Genomic DNA, 27,154 nt, shown 5'->3' with positions numbered 1-27,154 from the left:
GTTGTTCAGTGGTCCTAAGTCCTTTTTTTGGTTGAAAGTAAATTTTGCATTTCATTTGGAAATCAAGGTCTCAAGTCTGGAGGAGGAGCGGAGGGGCACAGAATCCAAGTTGCATGAGGTCCAGTGTGAAGTTTTCATAGTCGGTGATGATTTGGGGAGTCGTGTCATCTGCTGGTGTTGGTCCTCTGTGTTTTATCAAGTCCAAAGTCAGTGCAGCCCTCTACCAGGAAATTCTAGAGCACTTCATGCTTCCCTCTGCTGACCATCTTTATGGAGATGCTGATTTAATTTTCCAGCAGGACTTGGCACCGGCCCACACTACCAAAAGTACCAATACCTGGTTTAATGATCATGGTATCACTGTGCTTGATTAGCCAGCAAACTCGTCTGACCTAAACCCCATAGAGAATCTGTGGGGTATTGTCAAGGGGAAGATGAGAGACGCCAGACCCAACAATGTAGAAGAGCTGAAGATGTACCACTGAAGCCATCTAAAGAACATCCTGCTGGGGTGTTTGTAATGCAGGGGTGGGAGATGTCAGGGTGCAGTGAGTGAAGGTCATGTCCCTGTTGGTAAGGATGGGCTTGGATTTTGGTTAAAGGCTCGGAGATGAAGGATGGGGGTGGGGTGGTTGGGCTCTGATGTCTTCTAGCATGGAGGTCCAGGGTAAGAAGAGACTGAACACTTAGTATGTTGTATCTTCAGGCAGGAGATCCAGGAGAAGAAGGATAACCTGTCCGCTATGAGGAACAGAGACATCCCTCCATACTTCCAGTCTGAGATGGCTCAGCAGTTCCTCCAAAGCCAGGTGAGATCCAGCCACCATGGCCCCTCCTACAATATTGCTGATATCCCTCAACAAGCGATAAGAGCTGTGATGTTACCCCATTTGTAGATTGACACACTGAAAAAAAGTTATTTGTTTGATGCAAAGTTCCAGTTTTCTTCTCAGTTAAAGTAGGTGGATACAACCTCCAAATCTCCTATAAGATAAAACATGTTCCATGCCGTTACAAAAGTGATTTTCAATCTTTATAGACTTCCAAATTTCATTAAAATAATCCCTGATGCTGGTCCTACCATGAAGGTCCTTATTCAGGCAATTCCTGTTATATGATGACATCTGCCCTCAATTTCTCCGCATATGCTCCGGCGTTGTCATCCTGTTACATGCTAAACCCATAAAGACTTGAGGCAGCTGTGATGACACAGGCATGGTCCACCATTGTCAGTATCAGGAAGCCTGTCCATGATGAGCAGCCAACACTGGAAGTGAGTGCATGTAGACAGGAAGTGGAAGTGAGATCATGTAGACGGGAAGTGGAAGTGAGTGCATGTAGACGGGAAGTGAAAGTGAGTGCATGTAGACGGGAAGTGGAAGTGAGAGCATGTAGACGGGAAGTGGAAGTGAGAGCATGTAGACGGGAAGTGGAAGTGAGAGCATGTAGACGGGAAGTGGAAGTGAGTGCATGTAGACGGGAAGTGGAAGTGAGTGCATGTAGACGGGAAGTGGAAGTGAGTGTATGTAGACGGGAAGTGAGTGCATGTAGACGGGAAGTGAGTGCATGTAGACGGGAAGTGAGTGCATGTAGACGGGAAGTGGGAGTGCGAGCATGTAGACGGGAAGTGGGAGTGCGAGCATGTAGACGGGAAGTGGGAGTGCGAGCATGTAGACGGGAAGTGGGAGTGCGAGCATGTAGACGGGAAGTGGGAGTGCGAGCATGTAGACGGGAAGTGGGAGTGCGAGCATGTAGACGGGAAGTGGGAGTGCGAGCATGTAGACGGGAAGTGGGAGTGCGAGCATGTAGACGGGAAGTGGGAGTGCGAGCATGTAGACGGGAAGTGGGAGTGCGAGCATGTAGACGGGAAGTGGGAGTGCGAGCATGTAGACGGGAAGTGGGAGTGCGAGCATGTAGACGGGAAGTGGGAGTGCGAGCATGTAGACGGGAAGTGGGAGTGCGAGCATGTAGACGGGAAGTGGGAGTGCGAGCATGTAGACGGGAAGTGGGAGTGCGAGCATGTAGACGGGAAGTGGGAGTGCGAGCATGTAGACGGGAAGTGGGAGTGGGAGCATGTAGACGGGAAGTGGGAGTGCGAGCATGTAGACGGGAAGTGGGAGTGCGAGCATGTAGACGGGAAGTGGGAGTGCGAGCATGTAGACGGGAAGTGGGAGTGCGAGCATGTAGACGGGAAGTGGGAGTGCGAGCATGTAGACGGGAAGTGGGAGTGCGAGCATGTAGACGGGAAGTGGGAGTGCGAGCATGTAGACGGGAAGTGGGAGTGCGAGCATGTAGACGGGAAGTGGGAGTGCGAGCATGTAGACGGGAAGTGGGAGTGCGAGCATGTAGACGGGAAGTGGGAGTGCGAGCATGTAGACGGGAAGTGGGAGTGCGAGCATGTAGACGGGAAGTGGCCATCAGCAGCACTGAGATGGGGAAGGGTGGTGGTCAGTGGCGGCTGCTGCTCTAAGTTAAACAAAACACCTAACCCCCCCCCCCCCCCTTCGCTCGATCAGTTGGTCAGACGCCCCACCTGTCACTCAGCCAGTCAGTCAAACCCCCTACCCTCCCCCCGTCGCTCGGTTCATCGTCCGTCCATCAGCCCTGCACTTACCCCATCCAGCTTCGGTGGCTTCCCCCTGCGTCTCCACCTTGGCACCTCCCTACCCGGCTCTCGGACAAAATAGTCACTTCTCCTCTCACCCAATTGAGTCTTAAAACCCGCTTCCTGCTTGGCCTGGGTAGGAGAAGCAGGAAGACAATAGTGAATATTAATTCGCTATTGTCACAAAAGTGGGTACTGCACCCCGAGCCCACTCTTTTCTGAAGCCAATTAGAACCTCTGGCCCCAGTCACGTGCTTAAAAAAATAAATTAAAAAATCCAATGCGTCTGGTGCCCTGCATGTAGATTAGGGGCTGGGCGCATGGATTACGGGGGCAGTGCCCCTAATGGAGTGGCCCGCCACTGGTGGTGGTGGTGTTGCTGCTGAAAAGCGTTGGGTTCAAACTCGCTATTTGGGACTCTTCCGGTAGATTTTCGATGTCTGAGAACGTTGCGCGCAGGAAGGATTGTTGAGCGTTAAATCTAGTTGGATGTATAGCCATACGTGATACGCGATGTCTGATGGTCTCGGGATATGGATGGCCTCACTCTCATGTCTTCAAATAGTGAAACAGAGATATGAAAGAGGTAAAAAATATATTTAATTAAAAAAACGGAAGTTGTTTATGATGCGCGGAGGCGACTCCATGTACTCTCATCAGGGTTTACACCTACCTGCCTTTCCAAAGGAGTGTCTTATAGGATGTCCTATCAATTATTTGCATATAACCAGCACCTCTTGTCTTCTCAGTCTCCAGACATGGACGCTCTGTCCAATCAGCTGCCCCCGTCTTCTACTGCCTGGAAGGATGAAGAGGATACGGACGAGGAGGAGGAGCTAGCGCTCAGTTTAGAGGAGGAGGAGTCAGGTGCGTGTCCACTAAAGTGTTTAAAATTGCTCCGCCTACCTGACTGTATTATAAGCAGTTCATTGGATGTCATTTTGTGAAAGTAAATTGATAGAAAATAAAAAAATACAGAGAACACAGGGGGAGGGATACATTTTTGCTTGAGCCGTATGTAGTCAGATCTTCCAGTACATGGAATGAAGAGTTGTATTACCCCCTGAAGACCTCTGTATAGTTCCTCTGAATGGAGAGGATGGGTGCAGTGAAAAAAAAAAAAGAACACTGGAGCACGTTTTGGGAGAATATTTGGAAGGATCTATTCTTTTAGATGAGTAAATATGAACCCGCTCAATCCCAGGGTGATACTACATTATCCCTTCTCTGGAGCTTACTCCCACAGTGGGGTCCCAAACCCATAGTTATACCAAGAGAACCTCCTGATACCCTCCTGAGGAGGAAGAACCTTCCTCTGGGCCCACGAGGTGCAAAGCTCCAGATAGGAGAAGGCACTCTGGTCCACCTAGCCAACAGGCAAAAAAATAAATACAGTGGACGTAAAAAAAAAAAAAAAATTGTACCGATAACCATTTTATTCCCTATAATGTTTGAGGGATAGAAAAGATGTAGCTGGATAGCCGCACTCCGAATTATTCAACTTTATTTCAAAAATGTGATGTAGCTGGATAGCCGCACTCCGAATTATTCAACTTTATTTCAAAAATGTACAAAAATGTCCTAGTACACATCCCCCCCCTCAGACACATTCCAAATCCCCCCTTCCACCACAAATCCCCCATACTAGCACAAACTTCTTCCTACCATCCTTCCTCCTGACACAAATCTCCGTAAATCGCCACTCTTAGCACACTCCCTAGCCAAGGGAGAACATGCCAAACTGCACTGCTCCCCCCACAAGATGTATGACCAACATCTGTCAGCATACCCCCCTCCCCGCCCCCCAAAAAAAAACTGAGCACAAATCTGCATGATTTCCCCCTATCCTCAGTACAAATCCACCCCCTGTTGAAATCCCCCTCCCAGCACAAATCCCCCCCCCCCCCCCCATTGCACTGATAACCATTTTATTCCCTATAATGTTTGAGGGATAGAAAAGATGTAGCTGGATAGCCGCACTCCGAATTATTCAACTTTATTTAAAAAATGTGATGTAGCTGGATAGCCGCACTCCGAATTATTCAACTTTATTTCAAAAATGTAATTAAAAATCATAGCATCTAGGCTGGTAAACAGACTAACTGCACAGCCGCTGACATGTTTCACACCGAACACGGTGCCTAGTCGTTGGCTATGACTAAGCACCGTGTTCGGTGTGAAACATGTCAGCGGCTGTGCAGTTAGTCTGTTTACCAGCCTAGATGCTATGATTTTAATTACATTTATGAAATAAAGTTGAATAATTCGGAGTGCGGCTATCCAGCTACATCACATTTTTTAAATAAAGTTGAATAATTCGGAGTGCGGCTATCCAGCTACATCACATTTTTTAAATAAAGTTGAATAATTCGGAGTGCGGCTATCCAGCTACATCACATTTTTTAAATAAATTTGAATAATTCGGAGTGCGGCTATACAGCTACATCACATTTTTGAAATAAAGTTGAATAATTCGGAGTGCGGCTATCCAGCTACATCTTTTCTACTTCAGTTCCTGTTGCAAACAGAGCCAGCACCCCGTGGGATTGTGGAGACAGCTGTTTTGGGAGAAGCCATTACCTTAGAGCGGTAATTCTTTGTATTTATATCAATGTTTGAGGGATAGAAGTAATTTTTAAGCAATAAATACTGATTTAAACTTGCAAACAAAAAGTGCCAGAAAAGGACTGGTCTTCAGGTGGTTTATGGACACCATGGCTTCTGTGGAGTACGGCTTGGGACCCAGTGAGACGGTAACTGCGCCGATGATGGCCAAAAAGCCTGGAACAGCTGTATGCAATTTGGAAAAAAATGGCTCTATAAAATTGGGTTATATTTTGCATTATACCCCAGTGGTCCTAGATGTCCATGTGGCTGATGGGGTGTAAAGCAATGGTTTCTTGGCTCCACCAACAGTCCCAGAATGAGGAATAATCTTCTTATTTCTGGGATATGTGATGGAATGAGACGTGTCCTTAGCTTCACTGTTCTATAGATTTTATAATGAAGGTTCACCTTCTACAGGCTCTAAACCGGACGGAAAGGAAAGACTAGCGGAGTGCAAGGATGGAGGGCGCGCCACGGCGCTGAGCACACTACCAGATCAGGAGACAGGTGAGGGTAATATTAGGGGGATTTCTGGTCATTGAGGAGCCCCCTAGTTTGATTACATTTCTCTTAGGGCTCGTATAGACATGCAGTTGTGTTGGGTGGGGAGGAGGTAAAACACGTAATTGAGCCATGTTTTTACTGCCAACCAGTGCTGGGACAGGGACATCTAGAGCCCAGGGCGAACATGCCAAACTGCCCCCCCCCCGAATGTATGACCAATATGTGTCAGCAAAAATCCCCCCCCCCCCCAAAACAAACTGAGCATGAACCTGCATGCTTTCCCCCTATCCCCAGTACAAATCCACCCCCCCTGCTGAAATCCCCCTCCCAGCACAAATCTCTCCACCCCCACCCATCCCTCCAGCTCAAGTGCCCCTCCCCCCATCCGTGCCGCCTATCCATGCCGCCCACCCATGCCAATCCGTGCCACCTATCAGTGTCTGTGTCGCATATCAGTGCCGCCTATCAGTGTCTGTGTCGCATATCAGTGCCGCCTATCGGTGCCACTTCATTGGTGCCACCTCATCGGTGCCCATCAGTGCCACCTTATCAGTGCCCATCACTGCAGCCCCGTCAGTGCCCATCAGTGAAGGAGAAAACTTACTTATTTACAAAGTTTTGTAACTGAAACAAAAAAAAAACATGTTTTTTTTTTCAAGATTTTCTGTCTTTTTTTTATTTGTTTAGCAGAAAATAAAAATCCCAGAGGCGATCAAATACCACCAAAAGAAAGCTCTATTTGTGGGAACAAAATGATAAAAATTTAGTTTGGGTACAGTGTAACATGACCGCGCAATTGTCATTCAAAATGCGACAGCGCTGAAAGCTCAAAATTGGTCTGGGCAGGAAGGTGTATAAGTGCCCAGTATTAAAGTGGTTAATGATGTGAAACATCCACAATGCTGTTTGTCCAGCTTTAAGCCGGGTACACGCTACAGGATTTTTTTTTTTCGCGGGTTGCACAAAAAAAAAAACCTGACAGCTCCGGTCTGGAGCCGCTGTACTAACAATGCAAGGTTAGTCCAGCGATCTCCCCTGCTGAGCTGTTGTGTTCTGACAGGGGAACGCCCCCTCTGCCAAAACACCCCGATCAGTGCTCTCTGCCATTGGCTGACAGCGCTGATCGGGAGTCTTCCAGCACACGCGTCCAACAGAAGCCAGTTGAACGTCAGCCGTTTTTTCTTTTGAACCGGCAAATGTCAAAACGACATTCGGCCCGTGTGTACCGGGGGCTCTACAGTCATATTAAGGAGATCAGAGGAGGTGTTTTATTTACAGAATGGAAGAGGAAGTTTCCCTATAATAATGATGCGGTGATGGTGGCGGGAATGGAAATCAAAGGAAAATGTCCATTTAACCAAACCAACGGTTCCTCCTCCAGACGGGGTAAACTTTGTCTGGCCAGAGATGATGGCGGCTCAGACGTATCACCCCCTCAGCAGCAGCCTGAACACGGATGTGACGGGGCGCCCCCGGAGGGAGAAAGTGAGACTACCCGTGTCCATCCTCAGCGGGAAACCAGCATCTGTATTGAATACCAAGGTGAGTGTAAGCTCCTCTGGTTCAGAGACTGATGTGAATGGCTCAATGTTCTCTGTACAGCGCTGCGGTATATGTCAGAGCTATATAAATGTATAATAATAGTGTGTGACTGTGGGGGGGGACGTTAGAGTGTAAATTTTTGTTTATTAAAAAAAAAAATCATACAAACCTACAGCTCATTAATAAAAACATATTTGCACAAAAATAAACAACTAAACAAAAACAAGCGTGCTTACATCAGCAAGTAAAGAAAAATGTTTCCTGACAAGATAACACAGAAAGAAACATATTTTAATGGCAACAAAAAAGAGACCTCAAACCCCGAACCTCAACTTCAACACAATCCAGGCTAAGAAACATTTTGAGATTTAATCGCCATCAGGATGCCATTCCAAAAACCCCCCCCATTTACCCCTCCCCCCACATCATTCACCCCGACTTGCATTCTGCACCAGCCACCCTCATTCCCTTCCCTCCTCCCACATCATCCAATCCACCTCTCACTCCACCCCACTCGGTGTCTGCTGACCTCCAGCCGCACTTCTGTCACATCGAGGAGGAGGGGTTGGCACCACCATACATTCTGGTCCGGCACCCTCCACTGCCTTCACTACACTAGGAGAAACAATGGGGTGCAGACACAGGCCTGACAACCACACTTTCTGACACTGACTGGGAGACCACAGACTGGGGGGGACACTGACACCACAGAGGGCCTCACAGACACAGATTCTGATGGGGCAGAGACACTAGGATCCCCTGGCACAACCTCCGCCAACCCTGACTCTTCTCTATCCAGACAGAAAAATTCCTCCACTAGCTCTGACTTATTGTGCAAAGCCTCAGGGCACCGGCTATAAGGGTGACCTACCTTATCACATAAGTTACATTTAATGATGTTACAGTCCCTTGCCAGATGCCCCAGTTCCTGGCACAAAGAGCACTTCTGTTCTGGACAGTTAGGCCCTATTCACATCTGAGCGTTTTGTAGCTTGAAGCCTGAAGCTACAAAACGCTGGAGGGGAAAAAAAATCAGTTATTCTCAGTGGAGATGGTTCACATTTCCACTCCATGTTGCCAAATGCCTGAAGCTTAACCAGTTGCCGACCAGCGCACGACGATGTACGTCGACAGAATGGCACGGGCAGGCAAATGGGCGTACATGTACGTCCCTTTAAATTTGCCGCCCTGCCATCGGGAGCGCGCCGCTGCCAGCGCGCTCCCACGCTGGTCGGGACCCCCGTGAGTCCGGTTGCGGGACCCGCGATCGTCTCACGGAGCGGCCGAATGGAGAAGTGCCGTTGTAAACAACATTTCTCCATTCTGCCTAGCAACTAGTGACGCTGATCTTTGCTCCATGTGATTGGAGCAGAGATCAGTGTTCACTAAATGAAAGCCCAACCCCCCCACAGTTAGTAACACGCCCCTAGGAACACTTAACCCCTACACTGCCACCCACTGGTTAACCCTTTCACTGCCAGTGTCATTTACACAGGAATCACTGCATTTATATAGCAGTGATTACTGTATAAATGACAATGGTCCCAAAAATGTGTCAAAAATGTCCGATGGGTCCCCCACAATGTCGCAGTCACAATAAAAATCGCTGATCGCCGCCATTACTAGTAAAAAATAATAATAAAAAATAATTAATAAAAATGCTATAAAACTATCCCTATTTTGTAAACGCTATAACTTTTGCGCAAACCAATCAATAATCGCTAATTGCGATTTTTTTTTTACCAAAAATATGTAGAAGAATACGTATCGGCCTAAACTGAGGGAAAAAAATGTTTTTTTATATATTTTTGGGGGATATTTATTATAACAAAAAGTAAAAAATAATGCGTTTTTTTCAAAATTGTCGCTCTATTTTTGTTTATAGCGCAAAAAATAAAAACCGCAGGGGTGATCAAATACCACCAAAAGAAAGCTCTATTTGTGGGAAAAAAAGGACGTCAATTTTGTTTGGGAGCCACGTCGCACGACCGCGCAATTGTCAGTTAAAGCGACGCAGTGCCGAATCGCAAAAAGTGGTCTGGTCTTTGACCAGCAATTTGGTCTGGTCAGAAAGTGGTTAAACAAGTTCTGGACCCTTTTTTGTCGCTCAAATCAGATTTGGGCGTTTTTCTTCTTTTTACATTGGTGACCTTTTGCCCTGCACAAAATCACAGAAAAACGTGGTAAAAAACGCAGCAAAAACGCTGCAAAATCGTGGATAAAATCACGCGATTTTCTGCCTGAAAACGCTACGTTCAGGTGTGAATGGGGCCTTAGAGGAGAAATGTCCCTTGACTTCACATTTATGGCACACCTTAAGTTGTCCAGGGTAAAAAAACGGTAATCCTATCTCGAACAATAAAAGCAGAGGAGGGCAAATGCTGGACCACATTCCCACACACTCTCAACCTCATTGACACTGACCACCCACCCGTCCAGATTCCTCTATCATCCACAGTCTTTTTTAGCAGGCACAAAGTTTCACCAAACCTCCTTAACCAGACCCATAAATCCTCAGGGGTATAGACTCATTCCAAGTCAGGATAGTCACATTCTTAATCAAGGGCTGTCGTGAGATTACCTTAGGGACAAGCCCCTTCCAGTCTGGCTGGCCCCTGTATACATGATCAAGCCACTCCCAAAAGAGATCCAGTGACTTTGGACGCACAAATGACAAATCATATTCCAAGGATCCAGCTGGACTGATAAGAGCATAAATATCCTTTCTTAAATCACATGGCTAGGATCTTATCCACGACCTTCCTCCTGATAGGGGGAATACCTCCTCCTTCCCACCTGAGCTGTACCACATTCCTGCATTTAATGGAAGAAGGTGCGTTAGGTGAAAGTGGCTCCCTTCCACCAGCAGCAGCATGACTTTGTTCCGACACAGCCTTAGCGTAATTCCTAATTGGGACAGATGACACATTAAATGGCTGCATAGGAATATTAACTGGTGGCATGGGAACCTCTGAAATCGGGTTTGGTAAATTACCCACCACTTGATCCTCCCTCCTCCCCTCCAGCACAACAGTCCCGCTCACCATAGTCCCAGAAGTAGCACAGTTACCAGCAGTCCCGCCATCAAGTAAAGTCTTCTGTTTAGAAGAAACACCAGTTGTTTCAGCCTTCATACGGCCCTCCTGCTCTGCAGTTTCTATGTTCATGCGACATTCCTGCTCTGCACTGTTATGCCCCGTACACACGAGAGGACTTATGTCCGACAGACTTCCAAAGGAGTTCCGCCGGAGTTCCGACGGAGTTCTGACAGACTTTTCGGCCGAACGGACTTGGCCACACACGATCACACTAAACTCTGACGGATTCGAACGTGATGATGTACGACCTGACTCGAATAAGGAAGTTCATAGCCAGTAGCCAATAGCTGCCCTAGCGTCGGTTTTAGTCCGTCGGAGTAGCATACACACGAGCGGAGTTTTCGAAGGGGACCGGGTCCGGCGGAGTTCCTTCGGGAAAATTTGAAGCATGCTTCATTTCTAAAGTCCGTCAGACTTTGGCGAATCAAAAGTCCGTTGCAGCCCACACACGATCGGATAGTCTGACGGACTCGGTCCTTCGGACTTTGGATGTTGAAAAGTCCGCTCGTGTGTACGGGGCATTAGTGTCCATGTGGGACTCCTCGCAGCCCGCAGAAACTTCTCTGTCAGGATACACGCCATCTCCTCCTGCATTCCCTGCTGATTGCAAGGATCTGTTGGCAGGTTCAATATCAGTAAATTCCTCCACACACTGAGAGAGATTTTCAGCAAGCACTCCTTTACCATGATCCTCATCTGATGAGTCGGTGCCACTCAAGGGAGATTCCATTTCTGTAATGGCCCGCAGCAATCTTCTATTTTCTTCAACCTCCTCCTGAGATGACCCAGGCTGCTGGGGAGGGAGGGGGCAGATACTGACTCAGACACGACAGATCCTGAGACAGGGGTAGTACTGGGGCCATCATGTGAAGCCACTTCCTTACCCCCCCATCCATAAGGTTGCCGTTGCTCTGGCATCCACTCTCTGGCTGGTACTAGCACAGGCACTTTCCTTCATCTGTTGGAATCTCTCCTCATTCTCACACTTTTCTCTGAACACACCGCTGCTCTCCTTCAGAGAGGCGACCAACTTCTCCTGCTTTTTCAAATCCTCTTCCAGAGACTTCAGCTTAGAGACTTCCCTCTTACTGTTTCCAGACTTACTATGCAGGGATTTCTTTTTAGTGAGATCTTCTTTCATGACAGCAAGTTTCTGTTCCTCCTTAGCAATGCAGCGAAGTCTGTTCACCACTTTATCCTGGAAGACTGGTAGGGACTCCCCATGCATGGGGACAGGCCCAGGATCCATTGCAGATTGAGCACATGGAGTAGGCCTCAGTGCCTCTTGAGAGCTTCCACCTTCATCTCCCCTCACCCACTGCATGGGGGCTGGGGGAGATGCCTGCAGGACAGGCCCAGGGTTGATGTTCTTTGTACAGCGCTGCAGTATATGTCAGAGCTATATAAATGTATAATAATAATAGTGTGTGACTGAGGGGGGACATTAGAGTGTAAGCTCCTCTTGCTGGTCATTATACAGGGAGGTGTTTGCGGTGTCCCCCCTGTATACTTATCTTGTATTTTTGTGTCTCCTCCAGTTTGCGGTGGTGGAAGATCCGGTGAGACGCGTGGTGCGCACTTCCTCCACCACGCCTTCAAACAGCGCTGTGAAACGCGTCCCACGAGGATTCCACCTCACCCCGGCGGTGGCGCAGTTTGGGGTGCTCAGAGAGGGGCACACGTACGCCCTGACAGTGATCATAAAGAATGTCGGAGTGGACTTCTGCAGGTAATCCCTCAATAATATAAGAATATTACTGACAAATGTGGAGTACAGGGTTTATAAACCCTTCACAGTCGGGGGGGGGGGGGGGGAGCAATAACAACATTGTAACAAAAAAAAAAAACATTGAGTGCAATTTGCTAAGACTGGAGTAGATGTGCTTGGCAACCAATCAGCTCTTGGCTTTCGTTTTCAAAGCTGAACAAGTAGAAGCTGATTGGTAACTATACACAACTGCTCCCGATTCTGTCTGCTCCAGTTTTAGTAAATGAATGTGTAGTTTTATTGATTTTTTTTTTTTTGCTACGTTATAAACTGGTGAGTTGTTGTTTTATAGATGTGTGCACTGCCGAAAAATGTGTTTGTTTTCATTTCATTTGTTTTTTTTTATTTATTTTTTTTTGTTTTTTGTTTTTTGGGTCATTCGTTATGATCGCAATATGTAAATTCCAAAATTCGTAAATTCAAAAATGTGAAAATAAGAAAGAAAATCCGAAAATTCAAAGGAACGAAAATCCGAAAATTCGAAATAATAATTAACTAATAATAACCACTTAAGCCTGGGACCAATTTGCAGCCAAAGGACCAAGCCCCCTTTTGCGATTTGGCACTGCGTCGCTTTAACTGACAATTGCGCGGTTGTGCGACGTGGCTCCCAAACAAAATTGGTGTCCTTTTTTCCCCACAAATAGTTTTCTTTTGGTGGTATTTGATCACCTCTGCGGTTTTTATTTTTTGCGCTATAAACAAAAATAGAGCGTCAATTTTGAAAAAAATTCAATATTTTTAACTTTTTGCTATAATAAATATCCCCCAAAAAATATATAAAAAAACATTTTTTTCCTCAGTTTAGGCCGATACGTATTCTTCTACATATTTTCGGTAAAAAAAAAATCACAATTAGCGATTATTGATTGGTTTGCGCAAAAGTTATAGCGTTTTCAAAATAGGGGATAGTTTTATAGCATTTTTATAATTTTTTTTTTTTTTTTACTAGTAATGACGGCGATCAGCGATTTTTATTGGGACTGCGACATTATGGCGGACACGTCGGACATTTTTGACCCATTTTTGGGACCATTGTCATTTATACAGCAATCAGTCCTATTTAAATGCACTGATTCCTGTGTAAATGACACTGGCAGTGAAGGAGTTAAACACTAGGGGGCAGTGTAGGTGTTATGTATGACGTTATGTGCTTTTTTTTTTTTATTGTAGGGGGCGTGGCCTGGCACGTGACGTCACTGATCGTCCTTCCCAAAAAAAGGGAAGAGACTATCGGTGACAGCCACAGTAGCAAGCACGGGCAGACGTTTGTTTACACAGACCTCTCCTCGTTCTTCAGCTCTGTGACCCGATCGCGGGACACCGGCAGCGATCGGGTCCGCGGGGTCCCGCGGCCCACGGTCACTGAGCTCAGGACCGGGTCGGCGCGCTCCCGACCTACGGCTGGGCACTTAAAGAGCCACGTACAGGTACGTGATTGTGCCCAGCCGTGCCATTCTGCCGACGTATATCGGCGTGAGGCGGTCCTTAAGCAGATAACTTAACTATTACTTATTATTAAATTATAGGTATTGGAATTTCCTTTCAAATTTGGCTGTTAGTGAACGTAACGAATACGAATTTATCTGATGTGATGAATTATGCGAAATAACGAATGCTGCATCTCTAAGCACATGGAATGGAACAAATAATAAATTATTATTATTATTATTATTATTATTATTATTATTATTATTATTAATTTGTTACGTTCCATTCATTTAGATACGCCATTCGTTATTTCGGATAATTTGTAACTTCCGATAAATTCATCACGTTCTCTAACAGCCAAATTTGAAAGGAAATTCCAATATTTATAATTTAATAGTTTAGTAATAATTATGTTATTGTTAGTTATTATTTCAGATTTTTGGATTTTCCTTCTTATTTTCGTTTTTTTTTTTTTTTTCGTTCTTTTGGATTTTCGGATTTTCGCTTGCGTGTGAAATGGGGTCTTAGTATAAAAATAAATAGTGTTACTGAACATACCAGTCAGTGGCGTAACTAGAACCTTCAGGGCCCCGATGCAAGAAACCATGAAGGGCCCCCCTGAACCCCAGCCAGGGCCCTTCCCTCCGAGTCCGGTGGTGGAACTCCAGGGAGCGTGATCACAGGTATGACTTTTGTGAGCCATGTAGTTCCACCACTGGTATCAGCAGTTTATTTATTTATTTTTTTACATTTTTAGGTGCCCCATTGGGGGACTGTCCCCAGGCAGGATTGGGTCCCCGTCCCCAGAAGAGATGAGGTCCTTTTCTCCAGGGCAGATGAAGTTACTGCCCCCAGGTGAGAAGGGGTCCCTGTCCTCACGTGAGAAGGGGTCCCTGTCCCCAGGGGGATATGGAGGGGGTATGTAATAGTGTGTGCTAGTTGCCTATGCTGCTGCCGGCCATATGTAGAGGGGGCTGCATGGGCCCCCTGCATCACAGGGCCCGGTTGCGGTCGCGACTGCTGCACCCCCTATAGTTACGCCCCTGATACCAGTGCATTTTATTCTGTAATTTATCCTGTTTTACTAGTTGCCTCCTGCCCACCATCATATGACAGCTGGGCGGTGCGGCTCTCGTTCTGGGTGGATGTCATATGACGGCGTCCCAGAATGACCGCTTTCTCGTGTGCCCACGGGGGGGCGCGCAGCGTGGCGATCGTGGCCGCAGCGTGTTGCTAGGATACGGAGTGACCCTGATCGCTGTAAAGAGCTGCATCCGCGGCTCTTTAACCATGTGATCGGCTGTGTCCAATCACAGCCGGTCACGTGTAAACACGGAGATGCCGGTAATCGGTGCTCCTTTCCTCACACTGACAGAGGGTGAGGAGAGGAGAGCCGATCAATGGCATCTCCTCACAGGGGACAGCTAGGGATGTAATCAGAACCCGAAGTGGGGAGCGTTGGAGGTAGGGGGCATCCGGGAATGCATTGCACTTTACGCGGACGACATTCTTCTTTTCCTGCGTGATGCAGGGCCGTCATTGGAGGCGGTGTTCGGGGTGCTTGACAAATTTGCCACGTTCTCCGGACTCCGAGTTAACTGGGAGAAGTCCACGGTGATGGCTATTGACTCGGGTGCCAGGGCTCTGGCATCCAACAGGGTTCCCCATAGCTTGGGTGGAGGAGTTTAAAGTGGGGTACCCCCTAAAAAAAAAAAAATTAAAAGTCAGCAGCTACAAATACTGCAGCTGCTGGCTTTTAATAATTGGACACTTACCTGCCCCAGGGTCCAGCGATGCGGGGGAACGAAGCCCCCCCCCTCGCTCCCCGCTCCGCTCGCGGCGCCGTCATGCATACTGTGGGCACCCGGCTGTGGCTTCACAGCCGGGCACCCACTGCGCATGCGCGAGCGGCGCAGGGCGCCGTGATACGCCGTACAGTCACCTGGGACACATGACAGGTCCCAGGTGAATGTGCGGCGCGAGGGGAAGTGATGTCACCAGCCCGGGCAATGAGGAAGGCAGATTACGAGGGACCCCCTAGCAACCGGTATTTAGAGGTGAGTAAAAAATTTTTTTTTTGCCAATTATTTTTTTTTTATTTTTTTTACGAATTTTAAGCAGTTTTAATTTTTGGTGGCAACACCACTTTAAGTATTTGGGGATACATATATCACCCCCGAGTGGGTGACTTTATGTCTCTTAATCTTCTACCATTATTGACCAGGGTCAAAGTGCAACTGGAGGCATGGAAACATCTGCCGCTGTCTCTGATTGGTAGGGTTAACCTACGTAACCACTTAAGGACCAGGCCTCTTTTTCATGTTTAAAACTGTTTTTTTTGCTAGAAAATTACTTAGAACCCCCAAACATTTTATATTGTTTTTTTTCTAACACCCTAGAGAATAAAATGGCGGTCATTGAAATACTTTTTTTCACACCGTATTTTGCGCAGCGGTCTTACAAGCGCACTTTTTTTGGAAAAAATTCACTTTTTTGAATAAAAAAAATAAGACATCAGTAAAATTAGCCCAATTTTTTTTTATATTGTGAAAGATAATGGTACGCCGAGTAAATTGATACCCAACATGTCACGCTTCAAAATTGCGCCCGCTCGTGGAATGGCGTCAAACTTTTAGCCTCAAAAATCTCAATAAGCGACATTTAAAAAATTCTACAGGTTGCATTTTTTGCGTTACAGAGGAGCTCTAGGGCTAGAATTATTGCTCTCGCTCTACCGATCGCGGCGATACCTCACATGTGTGGTTTGACCACTGTTTTCATATGCGGGCGCTACTCACGTATGCGCTCGCTTCTGTGCGCAAGCTCGTCGTGACGGGGTGTTTTTAAAAAAAATTAAATTTTTTTTCTTATTTATTTTAATTGATTTTATTTATTTTTACACTGTTTTTTTTTTTTTTAAAAAAATGGATCACTTTTATTCCTATTACAAGGAATGTAAAGATCCCTTGTAATAGAAAAAAGCATGACAGGTCCTCTTATATATGAGATCTGGGGGGTCAAAAAGTCCTCAGATCTCATATTTGGGCTAAAATGCAAAAAAAAGAAAAAAAAAGAAAAAGAAAATCTGACATTTAAAAAAAAATATACCTTTAAGAGGTATGGGCGGAAGTGACGTTTTGACGTCGCTTCCGCCCTCCTATGGTATAGAGACGAGTGGGGGTCATCTTAGCCTCACTTGTCTCTATGCCCGGCAGATGAAAGGACCCGAACGCCTCCGCCGCTACCGACGGCTCCGGTAAGCGGCAGAAGGTGCGGGAGGGGGTGGCACCTCTCCCGCCGCCGATAGCGGTGATCTCACGGCGAATCCGCCGCGGAGACCACCGTTATCGTACAGCCGACCGCCGCCTGAAGAGATGGATATCTCGGTTGTGGCAGCAGCTGCTGCCGTTACCGAGATATCCCTCTTCAAAAATAGGACGTAGATTGGCGTGCGGCGGTCGGCAAGTGGTTAAAATGAAAATCCTGCCGGTTTTTCTTTACCTCTTGCGGAACACTCCGATTTTGGATTCCCTGTTCTTTTTTTTTTCGACGGGTTAATAGTCTTTTTAGCTCCTTTTTTATTGGGCCGCTGGGCATCCTAGGATAAGTTTTGCGTACTTTACAGGAACCTTGGGGTCAGGGCGGATTGGCGCTACCTGATCTTTTTAAATATTTTATAGCGGGACAGATGGTGATTGTTAGGCGCTGGTTGACGAAGGACGCGGGGGACTCGGCGACGGTATTAGAGGCAGCCCGTCTAGGTTCATATGAGAGTTTATCTTATCTAGTTTATAGGGGCCCACAAACTGCCTCGCCCTTGACCGCCTCAATGCGAACAACAGTACGCGCGTGGGATAAGGCACAGGCTTTGATGAAAACAGAGGCAGGGAGCTGGTCACCCCTCTCTGGTTTAATCCCAGACTGTCTCATTTTGGTGCAATTCCGGATCCAGTAATTTGGGCCAGAGTCGGCATCAAACAATTAAAGCATATAGTGGGGGGGGGGGGGGGACAAGGCTATACACGTTTGACCAACTGAAAGAAAAATATAACCTTCCTAATTGGTATTTCTTTCGTTACCTCCAGTTGAGCCACGCCTTCCTTACTCAGTTTGGTTCTGATGCTTTGGAGCTGGGTGTGTCTCCCCTGGAGAGCATGTTGAGGAAAGAGGACCTGATCAAACCCCTCTCTGCAGTTTATAAAGAACTATTTGTAGAAAGGCCGAAAATGCTTACAAAGTGTAGAAACACATGGAGTGCATTGGTAACGGATCAGTTGTTTCAGCCTTCATACGGCCCTCCTGCGCTGCAGTTTCAATGTTCATGCGACATTCCTGCTCTGCACTGTTAGTGTCCATGTGGGACTCCTCGCAGCCCGCAGAAACTTCTCTGTCAGGATACACGCCATCTCCTCCTGCATTCCCTGCTGATTGCAAGGATCTGTTGGCAGGTTCAATATCAGGAAATTCCTCCACACACTGAGAGAGATTTTCAGCAAGCACTCCTTTACCATGATCCTCATCTGATGAGTCGGTGCCACTCAAGGGAGATTCCATTTCTGTAATGGCCCGCAGCAATCTGCTATTTTCTTCAACCTCCTCCTGAGATGACCCAGGCTGCTGGGGAGGGAGGGGGCAGATACTGACTCAGACATGACAGATCCTGAGACAGGGGTAGTACTGGGGCCACCATGTGAAGCCACTTCCTTACCCCCCCATCCATAAGGTTGCCGTTGCTCTGGCATCCACCCTCTGGCTGGTACTAGCACAGGCACTTTCCTTCATCTGTTGGAATCTCTCCTCATTCTCACACTTTTCTCTGAACACACCGCTGCTCTCCTTCAGAGAGGCGACCAATTTCTCCTGCTTTTTCAAATCCTCTTCCAGAGACTTCAGCTTAGAGACTTCCCTCTTACTGTTTCCAGACTTACTATGCAGGGATTTCTTTTTACTGAGATCTTCTTTCATGACAGCAAGTTTCTGTTCCTCCTTAGCAATGCAGCGAAGTCTGTTCACCACTTTATCCTGGAAGACTGGTAGGGACTCCCCGTGCATGGGGACAGGCCCAGGATCCATTGCAGCTTGAGCACATGGAGAGCTTGTTGAGGAAAGAGGACCTAATCAAACCCCTCTCTGCAGTTTATAAAGAACTATTTGTAGAAAGGCCGAAAATGCTTACAAAGTGTAGAAACACATGGAGTGCATTGGTAACGGATTTCGGGGTGGGGGGGGGGGGGTAGGATTGGGATGATATGTAGGATTACCCATTTAAGACGCTGGTGTCCGCTAGAGATAGACTAATTGAATTTAAACTTTTACACAGGGTATACTATACCCCGGCAAGGATAGCTGGGATATATGTGGCACGGATGCGGCAGTATGCTGGCGCTGCACGGACGATCATGCTGACTTTGACCATGTGTTCTGGCAGCGCCGGCAGATACAAGTATTCTGGAAAGGGGTGACACACACTAATACAGACGGTGCTTTCGGTGCCGATTCCTGTTACGGTCGCGACATGTTTACTCGGGCTGGTGGAGGAGTTGGCACCCAGATTTCTCTTTCCTTGTTCTATGCCCGTAAGGCTATTCTGTTGTGTTGGAAGAGGCCAGAGCCGCCCACGGTGTCATTCTGGGAAAGTATAATTAACAAATCGCTACCAATGTATAAAGCTACCTACTTAAGTAGGGGATGTCCCAAAAAATTTGAGAAAGTGTGGCAATGTTGGCTATATGCTAAAGATACTGTGAATTAATCCATTGTGATGGGGCTGGGTTTTGAATTCAAGCTTGCTATACTGGGCGGGGGAGTGATATGAGTATGATATTTTTCTGTATGCGGGTTGGACGGTACTGTCATTGATGTTTTGGACAGGTAATATTTGTTATAGTTTGGAATATGGAATGAGATTTGGTATTGGTTGGAAGGCTGCACAGGGGATTAAGGGGGGGGGGGGGTGGTACATGTGTGTTGTACTGTATGTGTTCATAAAACTGTTAATAATCATCTGATCATCAGTGCCTTGATTACAATTAAGAACCAACTGTGTCACCAATCAGTGCCCACCATTGCCCACCAGTGGCAGCAATCAGTGCCCACCACTGCCCACAAGTGGCACCAATCAATGCCCACCAGTGGCAGCAATCAGTGCCCACCACTGCCCACAAGTGCCACCAATCAATGCCCACCAGTGGCAGCAATCAGTGCCCACCACTGCCCACCAGTGGCAGCAATCAGTGACCACCATTGCCCACCAGTGGCAGCAATCAATGCCCACCAGTGCCCACTAGTGGCAGCAATCAGTACCCACTACTGCCCACAAGTGCCACCAATCAATGCCCACCAGTGGCAGCAATTGGTGCCCACCAGTGGCAGCAAGCAGTGCCCACCATTGCCCACCAGTGGCAGCAATCAGTGCCCACCACTGCCCACAAGTGCCACCAATCAATGCCCACCAGTGGCAGCAATCAGTAACCACCATTGCCCACCAGTGTCAGCAATCAGTGCCCACTAGTGGCAGCAATCAGTGCCCATCATTGCCCACCAGTGGCAGCAATCAGTGCCCACCAGTAGCAGCAATCAGTGCCCACCATTGCCCACCAGTGTCAGCAATCAGTGCCCACTAGTGGCAGCAATCAGTGCCCATCAGTGCCCACCAGTGGCAGCAATCAGTGCCCACCAGTAGCAGCAATCAGTGCCCACCAGTGGCAGCAATCAGTGCCTACCACTGCCCACAAGTGCCACCAATCAATGCCCATTAGCAATGCCAGTCAGTGATGGCTATCAGTGTTGCCCATCACTGCTGTTGATCAATGCCCATCAGTACCGCCTATCCGTGCCGCCTATCAGTGCCCACCAGCGTCGCCTATCAGTGCCCGTGAGTGCCACCTAACAGTGCCCATCAGTGCCAGCTATCAGTGCCACATCAGTGCCAGCTAATCAGTGCCCAATAAGTGCTGCCTCATCAGTGCCCATCGGTGCAGCCTCATCAGCACACATGAGTGAAGGAGAAAAATTACTTAGTAACAAAATTTACTGACAGAAACTAAGTAAAAAAATTTTTTTTTCAACATTTGTGGTCTTTTTTTTGTAAAAAATAAAAAAACCCAGAGGTGATTAAATACCACCAAAAGAAAGCTCTATTTTTGTGAAGAAAATTATAAAAATGTCACGTGCGTACAGTGTAGCATGACCGTGTAATTGTCATTCAAAGTGCGACAGCGCTGAAAGCTGAAAAGTGGCCTGGGCAGGAAGGGGGGGGGGGTGCCCGGTAGGCAAGAGGGTAAGTGACGGGTTCACACTAATTCAATGTAAATCCGCACAGCATCAAAATCGCAAAACTATTCATACAAACTGATTACAAGTTAATGACACTGCGCAATCAGTTTGCAAATTGCAGTGTGATTTTGAAGAATCGGACCGCGTGCGTTTTGTCAACACCCAATGCGGTCCAACTCTGGTGCACGAGTCCGGTGTGAATTTAAACCATACAGTCTGTGTGGCTGAATTTGCATCGCACAGACATCGCATGCAAATTGCAAAGTTATTTACAAATGAAATAAAGTTTTTTTATGTATTTTTTACATTTCACTTTTTTTTTTTTTTTATTGAAAATGTAAAAAAAAGGTCTAAAAATCTTTACAAAACAAGCAAAAAAAAAACACAAAAAAACTTTTAAATAATAATGGTTAATAAAACTGAAAAGAACAAAAAAATAAAAAATCAGCGGGAAAATATTAAGTGAATGGAGAAGGAGAATAAGGATTTAATTAGGTCTGATTAGTGTAAACTTATGCCGCGTACACACGATCAGACTATCCGCCGGACCGGAGTCCGCCCATGTGTGGCGGAAGAACAAAAAGAAGAACAAGAAGAAGAGAAGGCGGCGGCGGCGATAGAAGACCGGGCCACCGCTAGTAAAAGAGCTGGAAGAAGGCGCGGAGGCCCGACAAGAAGAACCGAAGAGGGGGACAAGACCCCCGAAGTCGGAAGAAGGGGCGGCGGCGACAGAAGACCGGGCCACTGCTAGTAAAAGAGCTAAAGGAAGAAAGTGGAGGCCCGGCAGGAAGAACCGAAGAGGGGGACAAGACTCCCGAAGAGGGGGACAAGACTCCCGAAGAGGGGGGACAAGTCTCCCGAAGAGGGGGGGACAAGATCCCCGAAGAGGGGGGACAAGATCCCCGAAGAGGGGGGACAAGTCTCCCGAAGAGGGGGGACAAGGCTCCCGAAGAGGGGGGACAAGACTCCCGAAGAGTGGGGACAAGACTCCCGAAGAGGGGGGACAAGATCCCCGAAGAGGGGGACAAGACCCCCGAAGTCGGAAGAAGAGGGCGGCGACGAAGAAGAATGCCGGGCTCCTCCGCTAGTAAAAGAGCTAGCAGAAGATAGCGGAGGAGTCCGGGGAGAAGACCCCCGAAGACGGAAGAAGACCCCCGGAGCTGTGCAATAAATTATTTTAAACCCTTGTGTGTTGTGTTTTTTTTTAACATTTCACAGGTGAATGGGTAGGGGTACATTGTACTCCAATACTCATTCACATAGGGTGGGGGGCCAGTATCTAAACTATTATTAAAAGGGGCTCCCGGATTCCGATAAGCCCCCCGTCTGCAGACCCCGACAACCAACGGCCAGGGTTGTCGGGAAGAGGCCCTTGTCCTCATCAACATGGAGACAAGGCGCCCCCCCTTCCCCAAAGCACCCCCCATGTTGAGGGCACGCGGCCTGGTACGGCTCAGGAGGGGGAGGGGGGGGCGCTCGCTCGTCCTCACCCCCTTTCCTGACCGGCCGGGCTGCGTGATCAGATAAGGGTCTGATATGGACTTTGGAGGGGACCCCCACGCCGTTTTTCCGGCGTAGGGCTTCCCCTTTAAGTCCATACCAGGTGACTGGGCCAGCGACGTGTCCATGTCGCCGCCTCCTGCGCTAGTCCCGGCTACCTGGAGCTGCGTTGAAAATGAACGGACTATCCTCCGTGTGTGGGCAAGTCCGTTCATTTCAAAAGTACGGCGGACGCCCGCCATAGTCTGGCAGACCTAGTTTGCCGGAAAAGTCTGGTTGTGTGTGGGCAGGTCCGCTCGTTCGGAAAGTCCGGCGGACCTCTGCTTCAAAGTCCGGCGGTTTGTCCGCCGGGCTAAGTCCGCCGGACAGTCTGATCGTGTGTACGCGACATTAGAGTTAAATATTGTAGCCTTAATCTCCAGATAATTAGCCCTCGGCTTCCACCACTTCCATCCCAAGTACCACTCAAAAACAGACACCATTAGACATGTGCAATTCGTTTAGTTCCGAATTCGTTTTTTTTTTTTGTTTTTTTACGAATTTAGACTAATTCGTTAATTCGGAAATATCCAAATTTTTCCGAATTTTTCGGAAATTCGAAAATTCCGAAAATTTAGAAATTCAATTCAATTTGAAAAGAAAATCCAATACCTATAATTTAATAGTTAATTATTGGTTATTATTTAAAATTTTCTGATTTTCTGATTTTCATTAGTTTAAAATTTTTCGGATTTTCCTTTCCTATATTCTCATTTCCGAATTTTCAAATTTTACGATTTCCAAATTCCGGAAAAAAAAAAAAAAAAAACGAATGAAAAGAAAACAAACACATTTTTCGGCAGTGCACCTGTCTAGACTCCATCTCACTTTCTATAAATTAACCGCTTCCCAACCGGCGCACGACGATGTACGTCGGCAGAATGGCACGGACAGGCACATGAGCCGTACAGGTCCGTCCCTTTAAATGTGCCTCTGTGACATCACGTGCATGCCGGTCGGGACCTCCGTGAGTCCGGTCGCGGGTCCCGCGGACTCGATCGCCGTGGGAATACCCGCGATCGTCTCACACGGGGGAGGAAGAACGGGGAGATGCTAAAGTAAACAACCATCTCCCCATTCTGCCTAGCAACACTGACACTGATCTCTGCTCCCTGTGATTGGAGCAGAGATCAGTGATGTGTAAAACACAGCCCACGCCCCCCACAGTTAACAACACGCCCCTAGGACACACTTAACCCCTACACTGCCACCTCCTGGTTAACCCCTTCACTGCCAGTGTCATTTACACAGGAATCAGTGCATTTGTATAGCAGTGATTGCTGTATAAATGACAATGGTCCCAAAAATGTGTCAAAAATGTCCGATGTGTCCGCCGTAATGTCGCAGTCACAATAAAAAAAATCGCTGATCGCCGCCATTACTAGTAAAAAAAAAAATGTATTAATAGAAATGCCAAAATGCCATAAAACTATCCCTATTTTGTAAACGCTATAAATTTTTTTTTTTTTACCAAAAATATGTAGAAGAATACGTATCGGCCTAAACTGAGGGAAAAAAATGTTTTTTTTTATACATTTTTGGGGATATTTATTATAGCAAAAAGTAAAAAAGAATGCGTTTTTTCAAAATTGTCGCTCTATTTTTGTTCATATTGCAAAAAAGAAAAACCGCAGAGGGTGATCAAATACCATCAAAAGAAATCTCTATTTGTGGGGGGAAAAAAAGGACGTCAATTTTGTTTTGGGAACCACGTCGCACAACCGCGCAATTGTCAGTTAAAGCGACGCAGTGCCGAATCGCAAAAAGTGGGCTGGTCTTAAGCCAGCAAAATGGTCCGGTCTGAAAGTGGTTAAAAATATTTAAAAAAATAAAATAAAAACTCACATTTTTCTGTGCGCTTAATTGAATGCATGCCAGAAACACAGCTTGACTATTCATCGCTGGTACAAAAGGTTCCTATGTGCAGCACACTTTCTGGTTTGGCGCGATGACGTCACTGGCTCCGCCCTACGTGTTGCGTGACTAACATGATTTCTTTTAGGGGATTAATTTTGCTCAGTTTTCCTTTTGATAATAAATAAATCAGTTAATCTCCATGATGACATCACTGGCTCCACCCTGCGTGTTGCGTTACTAATGTGACTTCTTCAGGGGATTATTTTTGGTCAGTTACCCCCCACGCCACTCGCCTGTGTTTTTCTGGCTTACCGTTTTCACTGACACACCTGAGAAACTAACCCATGGTCACACCAGCTGGCCATAGAGGTTACCAGAGACCAGATAGTCTCTATGGTCTTGGAGGAAACGGATCGACGTCATGACGTCACTTCCCATCTAGGGCAGATTTTTTTTTTTAACGCAAAAGATTACTTTTTTTTTTTTTGCTTTTAAAGGTAAAGGAGAGATTTAGGGTCTTATTGACCCCAGATTTCCCCATAAAGAAGTCCTGCCATCCTATCCTAACGCATACGTAAGTCACGTACGTATATGTAAACGATGTCCGCACCACACATGTGAGGTATGGCTGCGAACTGTAACTCTAAACAGGTAACCTGTAAAAATGTTTACAGTGTCGCCTATGGAGATTTTTATTTCGTTTGTCGCCATTCCACGAGCGAGGCGCAATTTTGATGCGCGACGTGTTGGGTATCTATTTACTCGGCGTAACATCGTCTTTTATATTTGACCAAAAATTTGAGTTATATGTTGTGTTCTTTTGCAATCAAAAGTCATTAAATTCAAAAAGCCGCGTAAATACAGTGTGTCGTAAAATATTACAACGATCGTCATTTTATTCTCTAGCTCCTTCCCACTAACGCATTTCGCCTTCTACTGTAGCCAATCTCAGTTCTTTACCAACCAGCCGCCGCAGCAGTGACGGGCACACTCCCCCCAGATCCTTCTGACGGGTTGCACCCTACTGGGGCTTGTTGGTAAAGACCTGAGATAGAGTTCTTCCCTGTTAAATATGGTGTGTGGGCTTGTTTGGACGGGGTGCATCCTGGGAGATGTGAGCCTCCAGCTGAGGTGGTGTCAGCGATTGGTCCTTCAATAGGTTCCGGGGATATGGTGTCTGTCCTGGTCTATGATTCATCTACCGGTTCTGTTTTGGGTGGAGTGGGAAACTTCGAGCTGGCTGCAGACGCTGACCAGAGAGAAACATTAATAGAAGGGATGATGGCAGATGCTATAGGTGGCAGATATAGCGGGCATATCATTTATTTTTATGTCTGACACAGATCAGCCCCTGCGCAGCCTCCGATTTGCTGAAAAAGTTACAATGTTGCAGTCTGATCACTGGAGGGGGAGGGGAGACTGAGAAAATGCTTCCTCCTGCCTGCAGCAGACTGATGACATCATCTCAGCCTAGGCAAAGTCACTGAACTGGAGCTCATGGGCGGGATTAACAGACAGGAAGTCAGCTGAGCACTGGTAAATATACCCCCACGTTGGAGTACATTTACTGGGTATTAGTGGGTTAAGTGGTGCATTACCAAACCGCGCGTTCCCTCTCCCGGGGGGGGGGGGGCGCTGTTCAGCTTCCAGATGAAGAGAATTATGAGATTTCTGATCTCTAATGTAAGCCGAAAGAATTGGGAGCCCCCAAAACTCATCCATATCCATGTGTAAGAGATGGCAGCGACCTCCCTTCCATCACCCTCATCGCCCTCCTGCGACCCTCTGACTGCTATTCATTAATACGCTCTGCTGGCTTGCAGAGCGCAGTACAGGAGCTCCACCTGGTGGCCGAACCTCAGAACAGCCACGTGGATAATAGATGTCCTGAAATTGCCCAATATTTCTGTTCCATGCGTCTGATTTAAAGTTGAAGTTTAACCGCTTCAGCCCCGGAAGGATTTACCCCCCCCCCCCCTTCCTGACCAGAGCACTTTTTGCGATTCGGCACTGCGCCGCTTTAACTGACAATTGCGCGGTCGTGCGGCGTTGAACCCAACAAAAGAGCTTTCTTTTGGTGGTATTTGATCACCTCTGCGGTTTTTATTTTTTGCGTTATAAACAAAACAATTTTGAAAAAACGCATTATTTTTTACTTTTTGTTATAAAAAATATCCCCCAAAAATATATATAAAAAACATTTTTTTTCCTAACTTTAGGCCGATATGTATTCTTCTACATATTTTTGGTAACAAAAAAAAATCGCAATAAGCGTATATTGATTGGTTTGCGCAAAAGTTATAGCATCTACAAAATAGGGGATAGTTTTATGGCATTTTTTTTTTTACTAGTAATGGCGGCGATCTGCGATTTTTTATTTTTTTTTATCATGACTGTGACATTGCAGTGGACACATCGCACACTTTTGACACTATTTTGAGACCATTGTCATTTATACCACGATCAGTGCTATAAAAATGCACTGATTACTGTGTAAATGACACTGGCAGGGAAGGGGTTAAGCACTAGGGGGCGATGAAGGGGTTAAGTGTGTCCTAGGGAGTTATTCTAACTTGGGGGGGTGGACTACCACCGACATGACAGCGATCAACCTGACGCGGGGGGCTCCGTACAGACAACCTGACGCGGGGGGCTCCGTACAGACAACCTGACGCGGGGGGCTCCGTACAGACAACCTGACGCGGGGGGCTCCGTACAGACAACCTGACGCGGGGGGCTCCGTACAGACAACCTGACGCGGGGGTCTCCGTACAGACAACCTGACGCGGGGGTCTCCGTACAGACAACCTGACGCGGGGGTCTCCGTACAGACAACCTGACGCGGGGGTCTCCGTACAGACAACCTGACGCGGGGGGCTCCGTACAGACAACCTGACGCGGGGGGCTCCGTACAGACAACCTGACGCG

At 47.1% G+C, this 27,154-nt stretch overlaps 1 protein-coding gene across 1 annotated transcript in view; it reads left to right on the top strand.

Moving 5' to 3' along the window:
• Positions 1–27,154, top strand: part of SPAG17 (sperm associated antigen 17) — a 290,551-nt gene that overhangs the window by 253,889 nt on the left and 9,508 nt on the right. Inside the window, exons 39-43 of the mRNA XM_077479578.1 lie at positions 707–809; positions 3,355–3,472; positions 5,630–5,719; positions 7,098–7,258; positions 11,895–12,085. Coding sequence (XP_077335704.1) covers positions 707–809; positions 3,355–3,472; positions 5,630–5,719; positions 7,098–7,258; positions 11,895–12,085 — 663 coding nt within the window. The remainder of the gene's footprint in view (positions 1–706; positions 810–3,354; positions 3,473–5,629; positions 5,720–7,097; positions 7,259–11,894; positions 12,086–27,154) is intronic.

Source organism: Lithobates pipiens, unplaced genomic scaffold, assembly GCF_037356315.1.
Source record: "Lithobates pipiens isolate NorthernLeopardFrog02 unplaced genomic scaffold, aLitPip1_a1.2 Scaffold_16, whole genome shotgun sequence".
Classification (NCBI taxonomy): Eukaryota; Metazoa; Chordata; class Amphibia; order Anura; family Ranidae; genus Lithobates; species Lithobates pipiens.
The sequence above is the reverse complement of the archived record's forward strand: the minus strand, read 5'-3'. Positions and strand labels throughout refer to the sequence as shown.